Source organism: Oncorhynchus nerka, linkage group LG6, assembly GCF_034236695.1.
Source record: "Oncorhynchus nerka isolate Pitt River linkage group LG6, Oner_Uvic_2.0, whole genome shotgun sequence".
NCBI classification, from domain to species: Eukaryota; Metazoa; Chordata; class Actinopteri; order Salmoniformes; family Salmonidae; genus Oncorhynchus; species Oncorhynchus nerka.
In genome coordinates, this window is record NC_088401.1 from 14013978 (window position 1) to 14029916 (window position 15939).

The 15939-nt window shown below is 52.0% G+C and overlaps 1 protein-coding gene across 2 annotated transcripts in view; it reads right to left on the minus strand.

Moving 5' to 3' along the window:
- The window catches only part of LOC115116893 (E3 ubiquitin-protein ligase MARCHF6-like), a 41182-nt gene that overhangs the window by 3608 nt on the left and 21635 nt on the right, over positions 1-15939 (minus strand). For both annotated transcript variants that reach the window (XM_065019281.1, XM_065019282.1), the window contains exons 18-23: positions 14612-14749; positions 13803-14013; positions 10897-10966; positions 6308-6489; positions 3572-3706; positions 3231-3320 (exon numbers count right to left, since the gene is read on the minus strand). In XM_065019281.1, coding sequence (XP_064875353.1) covers positions 3231-3320; positions 3572-3706; positions 6308-6489; positions 10897-10966; positions 13803-14013; positions 14612-14749 — 826 coding nt within the window. The remainder of the gene's footprint in view (positions 1-3230; positions 3321-3571; positions 3707-6307; positions 6490-10896; positions 10967-13802; positions 14014-14611; positions 14750-15939) is intronic.

Sequence of the window (15939 nt, forward strand, 5' to 3'; positions counted from 1 at the left end):
TACAGGGGAAATGCCGGTACAGAGTCAATGTGGAGGCTATATACAGGGGTACCGGTACAGAGTCAATGTGAGGTTATATACAGGGGTAGACCAGAGTCAATGTGGAGGTTATATACAGGGGGTACCGGTACAGAGTCAATGTGGAGACTATATACAGGGGTACCTCACAGTGAAGAGTCAATGTGGAGGCTATATACAGGGGTACCGTTCACAGAGTCAATGAAGACTATATACAGGGGTAAACTACAGAGTCAATGTGGAGGTTATATACAGGGGTACCGGTACAGAGTCAATGTGGAGGTTATATACAGGGGGTACCGGTACAGAGTCAATGTGGAGGCTATATACAGGGGGTACCGGTACAGAGTCAATGTGGAGGTTATATACAGGGTGTTACGGTACAGAGTCAATGTGGAGGTTATATACAGGGGGTACCGGTACCGAGTCAATGTGGAGACTATATACAGGGGTACCGGTACAGAGTCAATGTGGAGGTTATATACAGGGGGTACCGGTACAGAGTCAATGTGGAGGTTATATACAGGGGGTACCGGTACAGAGTCAATGTGGAGGCTATATACAGGGGGTACCGGGTACAGAGTCAATGTGGAGGCTATATACAGGGGGTACCGGGTACAGAGTCAATGTGGAGGTTATATACAGGGGGTACCGGTACAGAGTCAATGTGGAGGTTATATACAGGGGGTACCGGTACAGAGTCAATGTGGAGGTTATATACAGGGTGTTACGGTACAGAGTCAATGTGGAGACTATATACAGGGGGTACCGGTACAGAGTCAATGTGGAGGTTATATACAGGGTGTTACCGTACAGAGTCAATGTGGAGGTTATATACAGGGGGTACCGGTACCGAGTCAATGTGGAGACTATATACAGGGGGTACCGGCACCGAGTCAATGTGGAGACTATATACAGGGGGTACCGGTACAGAGTCAATGTGGAGGTTATATACAGGGTGTTACGGTACAGAGTCAATGTGGAGGTTATATACAGGGTGTTACGGTACAGAGTCAATGTGGAGGTTATATACAGGGTGTTACGGTCCAGAGTCAATGTGGAGGTTATATACAGGGTGTTACGGTCCAGAGTCAATGTGGAGGTTATATACAGGGTGTTACGGTACAGAGTCAATGTGGAGGTTATATACAGGGTGTTACGGTACAGAGTCAATGTGGAGGTTATATTCAGGGTGTTACGGTACAGAGTCAATGTGGAGGTTATATACAGGGTGTTACGGTACAGAGTCAATGTGGAGGTTATATACAGGGTGTTACGGTACAGAGTCAATGTGGAGGCTATATACAGGGGGTACCGGTACCGAGTCAGTGTGGAGGTTATATACAGGGGGCACCGGTACAGAGTCAGTGTGGAGGCTATATACAGGGGGCACCGGTACCGAGTCAATGTGGAGGTTATATACAGGGGGCACCGGCACAGAGTCAATGTGGAGGTTATATACAGGGGGCACCGGCACCGAGTCAATGTGGAGGTTATATACAGGGGGTACCGGTACAGAGTCAGTGTGGAGGTTATATACAGGGGGTACCGGTACCGAGTCAGTGTGGAGGTTATATACAGGGGGCACCGGTACCGAGTCAGTGTGGAGGTTATATACAGGGGGCACCGGTACCAAGTCAGTGTGGAGGCTATATACAGGGGGCACCGGTACCGAGTCAGTGTGGAGGTTATATACAGGGGGCACCGGTACCGAGTCAGTGTGGAGGTTATATACAGGGGGCACCGGTACCGAGTCAGTGTGGAGGTTATATACAGGGGGCACCGGTACCGAGTCAGTGTGGAGGTTATATACAGGGGGCACCGGTACCGAGTCAGTGTGCGGGGGACAGGTTTGTCAAGGTCATTTGTAAAGTGACTATGCATAGATAATAACCAGTGAGTAGCAGCAGTGTAGAAACAAATGTAAATAGACCGGGTGGCCATTTGACTAATTGTTCAGCAGTCTTATATCTGGGGGGGTGGAAGCTGTTAGGGTGGCCATTTGACTAATTGTTCAGCAGTCTTATATCTTGGGGGGGTGGAAGCTGTTAAGGAGCCTTTTGGTCCGAGACTTGGCGCTCCGGTACCGCTTGCCGTGCGGTAACACAGAGAACAGTCTATGACTTGGGTAACTGGAGCCTTCAACTTTTTGGGGGGCTTTCCTCTGACATCACCTGGTAGAGGTCCTGGATGTCAGGAAGTTACTGAGTTCTATGCACTACACTCTGACATCACCTGGTAGAGGTCCTGGATGTCAGGAAGTTACTGAGCCCTATGCACTACACTCTGACATCACCTGGTAGAGGTCCTGGATGTCAGGAAGTTACTGAGCCCTATGCACTACCCTCTGACATCACCTGGTAGAGGTCCTGGATGTCAGGAAGTTACTGAGCCCTATGCACTACCCTATGACATCACCTGGTAGAGGTCCTGGATGTCAGGAAGTTACTGAGCCCTATGCACTACCCTCTGACATCACCTGGTATAGAGGTCCTGGATGTCAGGAAATTACTGAGCCCTATGCACTACCCTCTGACATCACCTGGTATAGAGGTCCTGGATGTCAGGAAGTTGCTGAGCCCTATGCACTACCCTCTGACATCACCTGGTATCGAGGTCCTGGATGTCAGGAAGTTACTGAGCCCTATGCACTACCCTCTGACATCACCTGGTAGAGGTCCTGGATGTCAGGAAGTTACTGAGCCCTATGCACTACCCTCTGACATCACCTGGTATAGAGGTCCTGGATGTCAGGAAGTTACTGAGCCCTATGCACTACCCTCTGACATCGCCTGGTAGAGGTCCTGGATGTCAGGAAGTTACTGAGCCCTATGCACTACCCTCTGACATCACCTGGTAGAGGTCCTGGATGTCAGGAAGTTACTGAGCCCTATGCACTACCCTCTGACATCACCTGGTATAGAGGTCCTGGATGTCAGGAAGTTACTGAGCCCTATGCACTACCCTCTGACATCACCTGGTATAGAGGTCCTGGATGTCAGGAAGTTACTGAGCCCTATGCACTACCCTCTGACATCACCTGGTATAGAGGTCCTGGATGTCAGGAAGTTACTGAGCCCTATGCACTACCCTCTGTAGCGCCTTACGGTCGGATGCCGAGCAGTTTAATTAGTAACAACGGAAAGAGTTGGGCAAACTTGGTGAGATTGATCATTGTATAAGTGATAGCGACGTAGTGAAGGATAACACACCTGTTCTATGACCGTCTTCAGCCACCACTGTGGACCCATGAGGGTGATGGCAGCGATGATTTTGGCATGGAGCACCCCCAGAGCCCAGTCCTACACACACGATAAAACAGTGACCTTTACTATTACACACAAGATACCATATAAAAACCAGTGACCTTTACCACTACACACACACACACACACACACGATACCATATAAAAACCAGTGACCTTTACCACTACACACACACACACACAAGATACCATATAAAAACCAGTGACCTTTACCACTACACACACACACCCACAAGATACCATATAAAAACCAGTGACCTTTACCACTACACACACACACACAGTACCTGCCAGGGGTAGAAGAGAGGCGTCTGGTCCAGAGGAACGCGTAGGGGAGCAACGATGACCAGCTCAAACAGCAGGCCCAATAGTAGAGGGATAACACCAGCCACCAGCAACGCTACGACCAGGGTCTTCAGAATCTACACACACACACACACATAAAGGTAAGACATGATTGGATGTTGAAATGTAAATGATAATGGCATGAAGATATTAACCCTGGACATACAGCCATCTCCAAAAGTGGATTTGGTCATTATTAGGATCCCAATTAGCCGCTGCAAAAGCATTTAGCTACTCTTCCTGGGGTCCACATGAAACATGACACATAGTACAGAATACAGTTAAGGACTGAAACACACATCTAAAAACAGCTGGGCAGTCGTCTGGGTGAAACTACACATGACCCCCCAGCTGGGCAGTCGTCCGGGTGAAACTACACATGACCCCCCCAGCTGGGCAGTAGTCCGGGTGAAACTACACATGACCCCCCAGCTGGGCGGTAGTCCGGGTGAAACTACACATGACCCCCCAGCTGGGCGGTAGTCCGGGTGAAACTACACATGACCCCACCGCTGGGCGGTAGTCCAGGTGAAACTACACATGACCCCACCGCTGGGCAGTAGTCCAGGTGAAACTACACATGACCCCCCAGCTGGGCAGTAGTCAGGGTGAAACTACACATGACCCCACAGCTGGGCAGTAGTCCAGGTGAAACTACACATGACCCCCCAGCTGGGCAGTCGTCCAGGTGAAACTACACATGACCCCCCAGCTGGGCAGTCGTCCAGGTGAAACTACACATGACCCCCCAGCTGGGCAGTCGTCCAGGTGAAACTACACATGACCCCACCGCTGGGCAGTAGTCAGGGTAAAACTACACATGACCCCCCAGCTGGGCAGTAGTCCAGGTGAAACTACACATGACCCCACCGCTGGGCAGTCGTCAAGGTGTGACAAAACGTAGGCCCGTTGGACATGTCTGGTCAACTGAGATGACAAGGCAGAGCAACACCCTGTCATGGACAGACCTCTTCCCATTTTTAGCAACCATTGAGTCGTTATGTTTTGACGATGAAAGTTTGCCATCCAGGGTTACACCTAGCAGTCGTCTCCTCAACTTGCTATCTAGGGTTACACCTAGCAGTCGTCTCCTCAACTTGCTATCCAGGGTTACACCTAGCAGTCGTCTCCTCAACTTGCTATCCAGGGTTACACCTAGCAGTCGTCTCTCAACTTGCTATCCAGGGTTACACCTAGCAGTCTTGCTAACTCCCAGGGTTACACCTAGCAGTCGCCTCCTCAACTTGCTATCCAGGGTTACACCTAGCAGTCGTCTCCTCAACTTGCTATCCAGGGTTACACCTAGCAGTTAACTTGCTACCAGGGTTACACCTAGCAGTCTTCTCCTCAACTTGCTATCCAGGGTTACACCTAGCAGTCGTCTCCTCAACTTGCTATCCAGGGTTACACCTAGCAGTCTTCTCCTCAACTTGCTATCCAGGGTTACACCTAGCAGTCTTCTCCTCAACTTGCTATCCAGGGTTACACCTAGCAGTCGTCTCCTCAACTTGCTATCCAGGGTTACACCTAGCAGTCTTCTCCTCAACTTGCTATCCAGGGTTACACCTAGCAGTCTTCTCCTCAACTTGCTATCCAGGGTTACACCTAGCAGTCGTCTCCTCAACTTGCTATCCAGGGTTACACCTAGCAGTCGTCTCTCAACTTGCTATCCAGGGTTACACCTAGCAGTCGTCTCCTCAACTTGCTATCCAGGGTTACACCTAGCAGTCGTCTCCTCAACTTGCTATCCAGGGTTACACCTAGCAGTCTAGCAGTCGTCTCCTCAACTTGCTATCCAGGGTTACACCTAGCAGTCGTCTCCTCAACTTGCTATCCAGGGTTACACCTAGCAGTCGTCTCCTCAACTTGCTATCCAGGGTTACACCTAGCAGTCGTCTCCTCAACTTGCTATCCAGGGTTACACCTAGCAGTCGTCTCCTCAACTTGCTATCCAGGGTTACACCTAGCAGTCGTCTCCTCAACTTGCTCAATAGCCACATTATTCAACAATAGGTGTAAGCAAGGTTTAGCGTTGAGCGAGTGATTTGTCTCCAAAATGATGCTTTTCGTTGAGATACTTAGCGGCAGCCTATTGCTAGTTACCCATTCTAAAGTGACTGGAGCTCTGTTTTAGTTGACTGTTGAGTCGTCAGGGTACATAGACCCATTCTAAAAGTGACTGGAGCTCTCTGTTTTATTTGACTGTCGAGTCGTCAGGGTACATAGACCCATTCTAAGTGACTGGAGCTCTGTTTTATTTGACTGTCGAGTCGTCAGGGTACATAGACCCATTCTAAAAGTGACTGGAGCTCTGTTTTATTTGACTGTTGAGTCGTCAGGGTACATAGACCCATTCTAAGTGACTGGAGCTCTGTTTTATTTGACTGTCGAGTCGTCAGGGTACATAGACCCATTCTAAGTGACTGGAGCTCTGTTTTATTTGACTGTCGAGTCGTCAGGGTACATAGACCCATTCTAAGTGACTGGAGCTCTGTTTTATTTGACTGTCGAGTCGTCAGGGTACATAGACCCATTCTAATAGTGACTGGAGCTCTGTTTTATTTGACTGTTGAGTCGTCAGGGTACACAGACACAACAGGCTTCATTCAAGGCCGGCTGCCACACTTAACTGAATTGGCACGAGAGACGCTTCCATTAAGGAAAACCCTCTGACTTACCATGAGGCTCCACTCCTGGACTTTGACCATGATGATGGTGGGTCCCTGGGGCATCCAGGCCAACAGCACGGTGGCACCGCGGATGGACAGCCAGCACACGTACAGACCACACGCTGCTGTATACAGCTCGTGGATCTTCGAGCTGCCTGTCCAGAACGACATCAGCCAACGGCCCGCAAACACTTCAACACACAACATTAAAAACAGAACAATGGCTTTTTAGTGTCCTTTCGAAACATTCAGGTTAGTCATTCCAGGTGAGATTCCTGAAGAAATTACTCCAGTATTGAGATGAAATAATAATAATTAGATTGAAAACAATACTAAGGTGTGTTGATAGATGAGGTCAGTGTTGGGGAAGCTACTCTGAAAATATAGTTCACCAAGCTACCAATTACTGACCACTGTAAGAAGTCTAGCTACCCTTAAGAAACATATAGTTTTACTGAACTAAATGTGAGAGTTCAAGGACCAGCCGGAGGAAGACGATGCGACAGCACCCTCCTCAGGGGACAGGTACTCAGTGTAAAGCCAATTAGTACACACCTGGGCCCACTAATTGCTTTGCGTCTTCCTCTATATCGGTGTGCCAGGAGAGGAGCTGGGTGAGGATAGGGAGTAGAGGGGACCTGTGAGAACGTCAGTTTTTCCTACCTCAGACCAGTCACAGGAGCTTTCTCTGTCTCTCTGTCAATCAAGGCAGGCTTTAGGTAGAGAGAAGTGGTCCCCCTGTAGCTGTTGTCTAGACGACAGTCTAAAGACAGGAGTAGCCATTTGTTGTTTTGCGTTCCCTTTTCGGCCTTTTGGTCAACGGCTTAGTTTATGTGTTTTGTTACGCTGGTGTTTCAGCGTTGGACGTTGCCTGTACTGGAGTCATTTACTCAGGTGAAACAAACCATACAAAACAAAACGAACCCCAACCACTGCCTCTGGTCTGGTCATGTTATACCTCCCACCAACCCCAACCACTGCCTCTGGTCTGGTCATGTTATACCTCCCCCCAACCCCAACCACTGCCTCTGGTCTGGTCATGTTATACCTCCCACCAACCCCAACCACTGCCTCTGGTCTGGTCATGTTATACCTCCCACCAACCCCAACCACTGCCTCTGGTCTGGTCATGTTATACCTCCCACCAACCCCAACCACTGCCTCTGGTCTGGTCATGTTATACCTCCCACCAACCCCAACCACTGCCTCTGGTCTGGTCTGGTCATGTTATACCTCCCACCAACCCAAACCACTGCCTCTGGTCTGGTCATGTTATACCTCCCCCAACCCCAACCACTGCCTCTGGTCTGGTCATGTTATACCTCCCCCCAACCCCAACCACTGCCTCTGGTCTGGTCATGTTATACCTCCCCCCAACCACTGCCTCTGGTCTGGTCATGTTATACCTCCCCCAACCCCAACCACTGCCTCTGGTCTGGTCATGTTATACCTCCCCCAACCCCAACCACTGCCTCTGGTCTGGTCATGTTATACCTCCCACCAACCCCAACCACTGCCTCTGGTCTGGTCATGTTATACCTCCCCCAACCCCAACCACTGCCTCTGGTCTGGTCATGTTATACCTCCCCCAACCCCAACCACTGCCTCTGGTCTGGTCATGTTATACCTCCCACCAACCCCAACCACTGCCTCTGGTCTGGTCATGTTATACCTCCCACCAACCCCAACCACTGCCTCTGGTCTGGTCATGTTATACCTCCCACCAATGTTATACCCCCACCAACCCCAACCACTGCCTCTGGTCTGGTCATGTTATACCTCCCACCAACCCCAACCACTGCCTCTGGTCTGGTCATGTTATACCTCCCACCAACCCCAACCACTGCCTCTGGTCTGGTCATGTTATACCTCCCACCAACCCCAACCACTGCCTCTGGTCTGGTCATGTTATACCTCCCACCAACCCCAACCACTGCCTCTGGTCTGGTCATGTTATACCTCCCCCCCAACCCCAACCACTGCCTCTGGTCTGGTCATGTTATACCTCCCCCCAACCCCAACCACTGCCTCTGGTCTGGTCATGTTATACCTCCCACCAACCCCAACCACTGCCTCTGGTCTGGTCATGTTATACCTCCCACCAACCCCAACCACTGCCTCTGGTCTGGTCATGTTATACCTCCCACCAACCCCAACCACTGCCTCTGGTCTGGTCATGTTATACCTCCCACCAACCCCAACCACTGCCTCTGGTCTGGTCATGTTATACCTCCCACCAACCCCAACCACTGCCTCTGGTCTGGTCATGTTATACCTCCCACCAACCCCAACCACTGCCTCTGGTCTGGTCATGTTATACCTCCCCCAACCCCAACCACTGCCTCTGGTCTGGTCATGTTATACCTCCCCCAACCCCAACCACTGCCTCTGGTCTGGTCATGTTATACCTCCCCCAACCCCAACCACTGCCTCTGGTCTGGTCATGTTATACCTCCCCCAACCCCAACCACTGCCTCTGGTCTGGTCATGTTATACCTCCCCCAACCCCAACCACTGCCTCTGGTCTGGTCATGTTATACCTCCCCCAACCCCAACCACTGCCTCTGGTCTGGTCATGTTATACCTCCCCCAACCCCAACCACTGCCTCTGGTCTGGTCATGTTATACCTCCCCCAACCCCAACCACTGCCTCTGGTCTGGTCATGTTATACCTCCCCCAACCCCAACCACTGCCTCTGGTCTGGTCATGTTATACCTCCCCCAACCCCAACCACTGCCTCTGGTCTGGTCATGCCTCTGGTCTGGTCATGTTATACCTCCCCCAACCCCAACCACTGCCTCTGGTCTGGTCATGTTATACCTCCCCCCAACCCCAACCACTGCCTCTGGTCTGGTCATGTTATACCTCCCCCCAACCCCAACCACTGCCTCTGGTCTGGTCATGTTATACCTCCCCCCAACCCCAACCACTGTCTCTGGTCTGGTCATGTTATACCTCCCACCGGTGTTCAGGTGAAAGAAGACCCGTTTAGTAAACGATACAAAAGGAACCCCAACCACTGCCTCTGGTCTGGTCATGTTATACCTCCCACCGGTGTTCAAAGGTGAAAGAACCCCAACCACCCTCTGGTCTGGTCATGTTATACCTCCCACAAAAAGACCCGAACCCCAACCACTGCCTCTGGTCTGGTCATGTTATACCTCCCACCGGTGTTCAGGTGAAAGAAGACCCGTTTAGTAAACGATACAAAAGGAACCCCAACCACTGCCTCTGGTCTGGTCATGTTATACCTCCCACCGGTGTTCAGGTGAAAGAAGACCCGTTTAGTAAACGATACAAAAGGAACCCCAACCACTGCCTCTGGTCTGGTCATGTTATACCTCCCACCGGTGTTCGGGTGAAAGAAGACCCGTTTAGTAAACGATACAAAAGGAACCCCAACCACTGCCTCTGGTCTGGTCATGTTATACCTCCCACCGGTGTTCGGGTGAAAGAAGACCCGTTTAGTAAACGATACAAAGGAACCCCAACCACTGCCTCTGGTCTGGTCATGTTATACCTCCCACCGGTGTTCAGGTGAAAGAAGACCCGTTTAGTAAACGATACAAAAGGAACCCCAACCACTGCCTCTGGTCTGGTCATGTTATACCTCCCACCGGTGTTCAGGTGAAAGAAGACCCGTTTAGTAAACGATACAAAAGGAACCCCAACCACTGCCTCTGGTCTGGTCATGTTATACCTCCCACCGGTGTTCAGGTGAAAGAAGACCCGTTTAGTAAACGATACAAAAGGAACCCCAACCACTGCCTCTGGTCTGGTCATGTTATACCTCCCACCGGTGTTCAGGTGAAAGAAGACCCGTTTAGTAAACGATACAAAAGGAACCCCAACCACTGCCTCTGGTCTGGTCATGTTATACCTCCCACCGGTGTTCAGGTGAAAGAAGACCCGTTTAGTAAACGATACAAAAGGAACCCCAACCACTGCCTCTGGTCTGGTCATGTTATACCTCCCACCGGTGTTCGGGTGCATCAGACAAGCTGATCCGTTCAAAGTTCATTTGAAAACAAACTACTTTGTGATAAATTATCATATCTAAACATGTCACTACGGAGTCAGATGTTAACAGAATGTGTAATTTAACATATTAAAAAACAAAAACAAATAAAAAAATCAAGTGAGAATTAGGCTAGGACATTCTTGACTATTTTACCCATATTTAATTTTTGCAAAAAAATAAACGTGTGTGTAGTTCCAGGAGTTAGCTACATGTATATATATTTTTTATATATATTTTTTATATATATATATATATATATATTTACAAGTAATTAATTACTGAAAACACTACCAAGATTTCCGTGGAGGCTGGTGGGAGGAGCTATAGGAGGACGGGGTCATTGGAAAGGCTGGAATGGAATAAATGGAACATGTGGCTTCCATATCTTTGCTGTTTGATACCGTTCCGGCCATTAGTGACCCCGTCCTCCTATAGCTCCTCCCACCAGCCTCTACTGTAAGATTTGAATTTAGATTTGAACTTCCCACTGAGCTACTGCAAAATATAGTTAAATTACTCGTTGAACTACATGTTGTTCACGACTCCCCCAACAATGACTTAAGGTTGATATCTCACCTGGTAACGTCAGACACACCAGACTGGAAACCAGCAGGGTGATGCACATGAACCCGATCAGCAAGACGATCTACAGACAGGAGAGAGAGACATTCAAGCTTCCTGAAGGGGAAGTGGAAGGATCGGTGGTAGTGTGACTGACCCTGAAGGGGAAGCATAGGGGCGGTGGTAGTGTGTAGTGTAACTGACCCTGAAGGGGAAGCGTAGGGGCCGATGGTAGTGTGTAGTGTGACTGACCCTGAAGGGGAAGCGTAGGGGCCGATGGTAGTGTGTAGTGTGACTGACCCTGAAGGGGAAGCGTAGGGGCCGATGGTAGTGTGTAGTGTAACTGACCCTGAAGGGGAAGCGAAGGGGCCGATGGTAGTGTGTCTGACCCTGAAGGGGAAGCGTAGGGGCGGTGGTAGTGTAACTGACCCTGAAGGGGAAGCGTAGGGGCCGATGGTAGTGTGTCTGACCCTGAAGGGGAAGCGTAGGGGCCGATGGTAGTGTAACTGACCCTGAAGGGGAAGCGTAGGGGCCGATGGTAGTGTGTAGTGTGACTGACCCTGAAGGGGAAGCGTAGGGGCCGATGGTAGTGTGACTGACCCTGAAGGGGAAGCGTAGGGGCCGATGGTAGTGTGTAGTGTGACTGACCCTGAAGGGGAAGCGAAGGGGCCGATGGTAGTGTGTCTGACCCTGAAGGGGAAGCGTAGGGGCCGATGGTAGTGTAACTGACCCTGAAGGGGAAGCGTAGGGGCCGATGGTAGTGTAACTGACCCTGAAGGGGAAGCGAAGGGGCCGATGGTAGTGTGTCTGACCCTGAAGGGGAAGCGTAGGGGCGGTGGTAGTGTAACTGACCCTGAAGGGGAAGCGTAGGGGCCGATGGTAGTGTAACTGACCCTGAAGGGGAAGCGTAGGGGCGGTGGTAGTGTGTAGTGTAACTGACCCTGAAGGGGAAGCGTAGGGGCCGATGGTAGTGTGTAGTGTGACTGACCCTGATGGGGAAGCGAAGGGGCCGATGGTAGTGTGTCTGACCCTGAAGGGGAAGCGTAGGGGCGGTGGTAGTGTAACTGACCCTGAAGGGGAAGCGTAGGGGCCGATGGTAGTGTGTAGTGTGTCTGACCCTGAAGGGAAAGCGAAGGGGCCGATGGTAGTGTGTCTGACCCTGAAGGGGAAGCGTAGGGGCCGATGGTAGTGTGTCTGACCCTGAAGGGGAAGCGTAGGGGCCGATGGTAGTGTGACTGACCCTGAAGGGGAAGCGTAGGGGCCGATGGTAGTGTGTAGTGTAACTGACCCTGAAGGGGAAGCGTAGGGGCCGATGGTAGTGTGTAGTGTAACTGACCCTGAAGGGGAAGCGTAGGGGCCGATGGTAGTGTGTAGTGTAACTGACCCTGAAGGGGAAGCGTAGGGGCCGATGGTAGTGTGTAGTGTGACTGACCCTGAAGGGGAAGCGAAGGGGCCGATGGTAGTGTGTAGTGTGACTGACCCTGAAGGGGAAGCGTAGGGGCCGATGGTAATGTGTAGTGTAACTGACCCTGAAGGGGAAGCGTAGGGGCCGATGGTAGTGTGACTGACCCTGAAGGGGAAGCGTAGGGGCCGATGGTAGTGTGTAGTGTGACTGACCCTGAAGGGGAAGCGAAGGGGCCGATGGTAGTGTGTAGTGTGTCTGACCCTGAAGGGGAAGCGTAGGGGCCGATGGTAGTGTGTAGTGTAACTGACCCTGAAGGGGAAGCGAAGGGGCCGATGGTAGTGTGTCTGACCCTGAAGGGGAAGCGTCGGGGCGGTGGTAGTGTAACTGACCCTGAAGAGGAAGCATAGGGGCCGATGGTAGTGTAACTGACCCTGAAGGGGAAGCGTAGGGGCCGATGGTAGTGTGTAGTGTGACTGACCCTGAAGGGGAAGCGAAGGGGCCGATGGTAGTGTGTCTGACCCTGAAGGGGAAGCGTAGGGGCCGATGGTAGTGTGTAGTGTGACTGACCCTGAAGGGGAAGCGAAGGGGCCAATGGTAGTGTGTAGTGTGACTGACCCTGAAGGGGAAGCGTAGGGGCCGATGGTAGTGTGTCTGACCCTGAAGGGGAAACGTAGGGGCCGATGGTAGTAACTGACCCTGAAGGGGAAACATAGGGGCCGATGGTAGTGTGTAGTGTGACTGACCCTGAAGGGGAAGCGTAGGGGCCGATGGTAGTGTAACTGACCCTGAAGGGGAAGCGTAGGGGCCGATGGTAGTGTGACTGACCCTGAAGGGGAAGCGTAGGGGCCGATGGTAGTGTAACTGACCCTGAAGGGGAAGCGTAGGGGCCGATGGTAGTGTGACTGACCCTGAAGGGGAAGCGTAGGGGCCGATGGTAGTGTAACTGACCCTGAAGGGGAAGCGAAGGGGCCGATGGTAGTGTGTAGTGTAACTGACCCTGAAGGGGAAGCGTAGGGGCCGATGGTAATGTGTAGTGTGACTGACCCTGAAGGGGAAGCGAAGGGGCCGATGGTAGTGTGTCTGACCCTGAAGGGGAAGCGTAGGGGCCGATGGTAGTGTGACTGACCCTGAAGGGGAAGCGTAGGGGCCGATGGTAGTGTGTCTGACCCTGAAGGGGAAGCGTAGGGGCCGATGGTAGTGTGTCTGACCCTGAAGGGGAAGCGTAGGGGCCGATGGTAGTGTGACTGACCCTGAAGGGGAAGCGTAGGGGCCGATGGTAGTGTGACTGACCCTGAAGGGGAAGCGTAGGGGCCGATGGTAGTGTGTAGTGTAACTGACCCTGAAGGGGAAGCGTAGGGGCCGATGGTAGTGTAACTGACCCTGAAGGGGAAGCGTAGGGGCCAATGGTAGTGTGTAGTGTGACTGACCCTGAAGGGGAAGCGTAGGGGCCGATGGTAGTGTAACTGACCCTGAAGGGGAAGCGTAGGGGCCAATGGTAGTGTGTAGTGTGACTGACCCTGAAGGGGAAGCGTAGGGGCCGATGGTAGGGTTGGAAACCTATAGGTCCTCCCTGCTGTAGTATGGCCTGATGGGCTGCATGAAGCCCCTCCCCCACAGCAGGGGCGGGGTTAGCGTTGTTGTTGTTTTGGTGACCGGGAGCATGGTTGTTGTTGACAGGCTGGTTAGCATCGTCTTCCTGTTCTCCGAGCAAGTAAGAGTGGAGGTCTCTGAAAGGGGGGAGAGGAGAGGAGGTGAAAAGGAGAAGGTAGAGAAAGTGAGCTAACAAATATATACTTCATGTTACGGGTCTGTAGCTATAATGAAAGACCACTTTGGGAGTGTGTGTATAATTGTAGTGTATAGTGTGTATAGGTGTATATAGGTGTGTATAGTGTGTATAGGTGTATATAGGTGTGTATAGTGTGTATAGGTGTATATAGGTGTGTATAGGTGTATATAGTGTGTATAGTGTGTATAGGTGTAGTGTATAGTGTGTATAGGTGTAGTGTATAGTGTGTATAGTGTGTATAGGTGTAGTGTATAGTGTGTATAGGTGTAGTGTATAGTGTGTATAGGTGTATAGGTGTAGTGTATAGTGTGTATAGGTGTATAGGTGTAGTGTATAGTGTGTATAGGTGTAGTGTATAGTGTGTGTATAGGTGTAGTGCATAGGTGTAGTGTATAGTGTGCATAGGTGTAGTGTATAGTGTGCATAGGTGTAGTGTATAGTGTGCATAGGTGTAGTGTATAGTGTGCATAGGTATAGTGTATAGTGTGCATAGGTATAGTGTATAGTGTGTATAGGTGTAGTGTGGATAGACCCACAGCAGGTATCCAGCGCTGACAGTCCAGGCCCTGACCAGACCTTTCAGCCACTGGCGTGTGTGACCTTGTTCCAGGAGAGCTGGCAGAACCACCTGCAGTAACAACAGCTCCAGAGACAGCTCACTGACTGGAGCATCACTGGAGGAGAGGAGGAGGGGGGAGAGAGGATAGGGAGGAGAGGAGGAGGGGGAGAGAGGATAGGGGGAGGGGGGGAGAGAGGATAGGGGAGGGGGAGGGGGAGGGGGAGGAGAGAGGATAGGGGAGGGGGAGAGAGGATAGGGGGAGGGGAGAGAGAGGATAGGGGAGGGGGAGAGAGAGGATAGGGGAGGGGGAGAGAGAGGATAGGGGAGGGGGAGAGAGAGGATAGGGGGGGGGAGAGAGAGGATAGGGGAGGGGGAGAGAGAGGATAGGGGAGGGGGAGAGAGAGGATAGGGGAGGGGGGGAGAGGGATAGGGGGGGGAGAGGGATAGGGGGAGAGAGGATAGGGGAGGGGGAGAGAGGATAGAGGAGAGGGGGAGAGAGGATAGGGGAGGGGGAGATAGGATAGGGGAGGGGGATAGGGGAGGGGGATAGGGGGGGGAGATAGGATAGAGGAGAGGGGGAGAGAGGATAGGGAGGGGGGAGAGAGGATAGGGGAGGGGGAGAGAGGATAGGGAGGGGGGGAGAGGATAGGGGAGGGGGAGAGAGGATAGGGGGGGGAGAGAGGATAGGGAGGGGGAGAGAGGATAGGGGAGGGGGAGAGGATAGAGGAGAGGGGAGAGAGGATAGGGAGGGGGAGAGGATAGAGGAGAGGGGGAGAGAGGATAGGGGGAGGGGGAGAGAGGATAGAGGGAGAGGATAGGGAGGGGGAGAGAGGATAGAGGGGAGAGAGGATAGGGAGGGGGAGAGAGGGAGAGAGGATAGGGGGGGGAGAGAGGATAGGGGAGGGGGAGAGAGGATAGGGGGGGGGAGAGGATAGGGGGAGAGGATAGGGGAGGGGGAGAGGATAGGGGAGGGGGAGAGGATAGAGGAGAGGGGAGAGAGGATAGGGGGAGAGAGGATAGGGGAGAGAGGATAGGGGAGGGGGAGAGAGGATAGGGGAGGGGGAGAGGATAGGGGAGGGGGGGAGAGGATAGAGGAGGGGAAGAGAGGAGGGGGGAGAGGAAGAGAGGAGGGGGAGAGAGGTGGGTGAAGGTACATCACTTACCGGGCATACATCTATATCTAGGCATTTTGATGCTGGGCTGGAACAAAAACCGTTGTAGGGGAGGAAGGAGTGTCCCTGTAAAGCATGACGTTGTAGGGGAGGAAGGAGTGTACCTGTAAAGCATGACGTTGTAGGGGAGGAA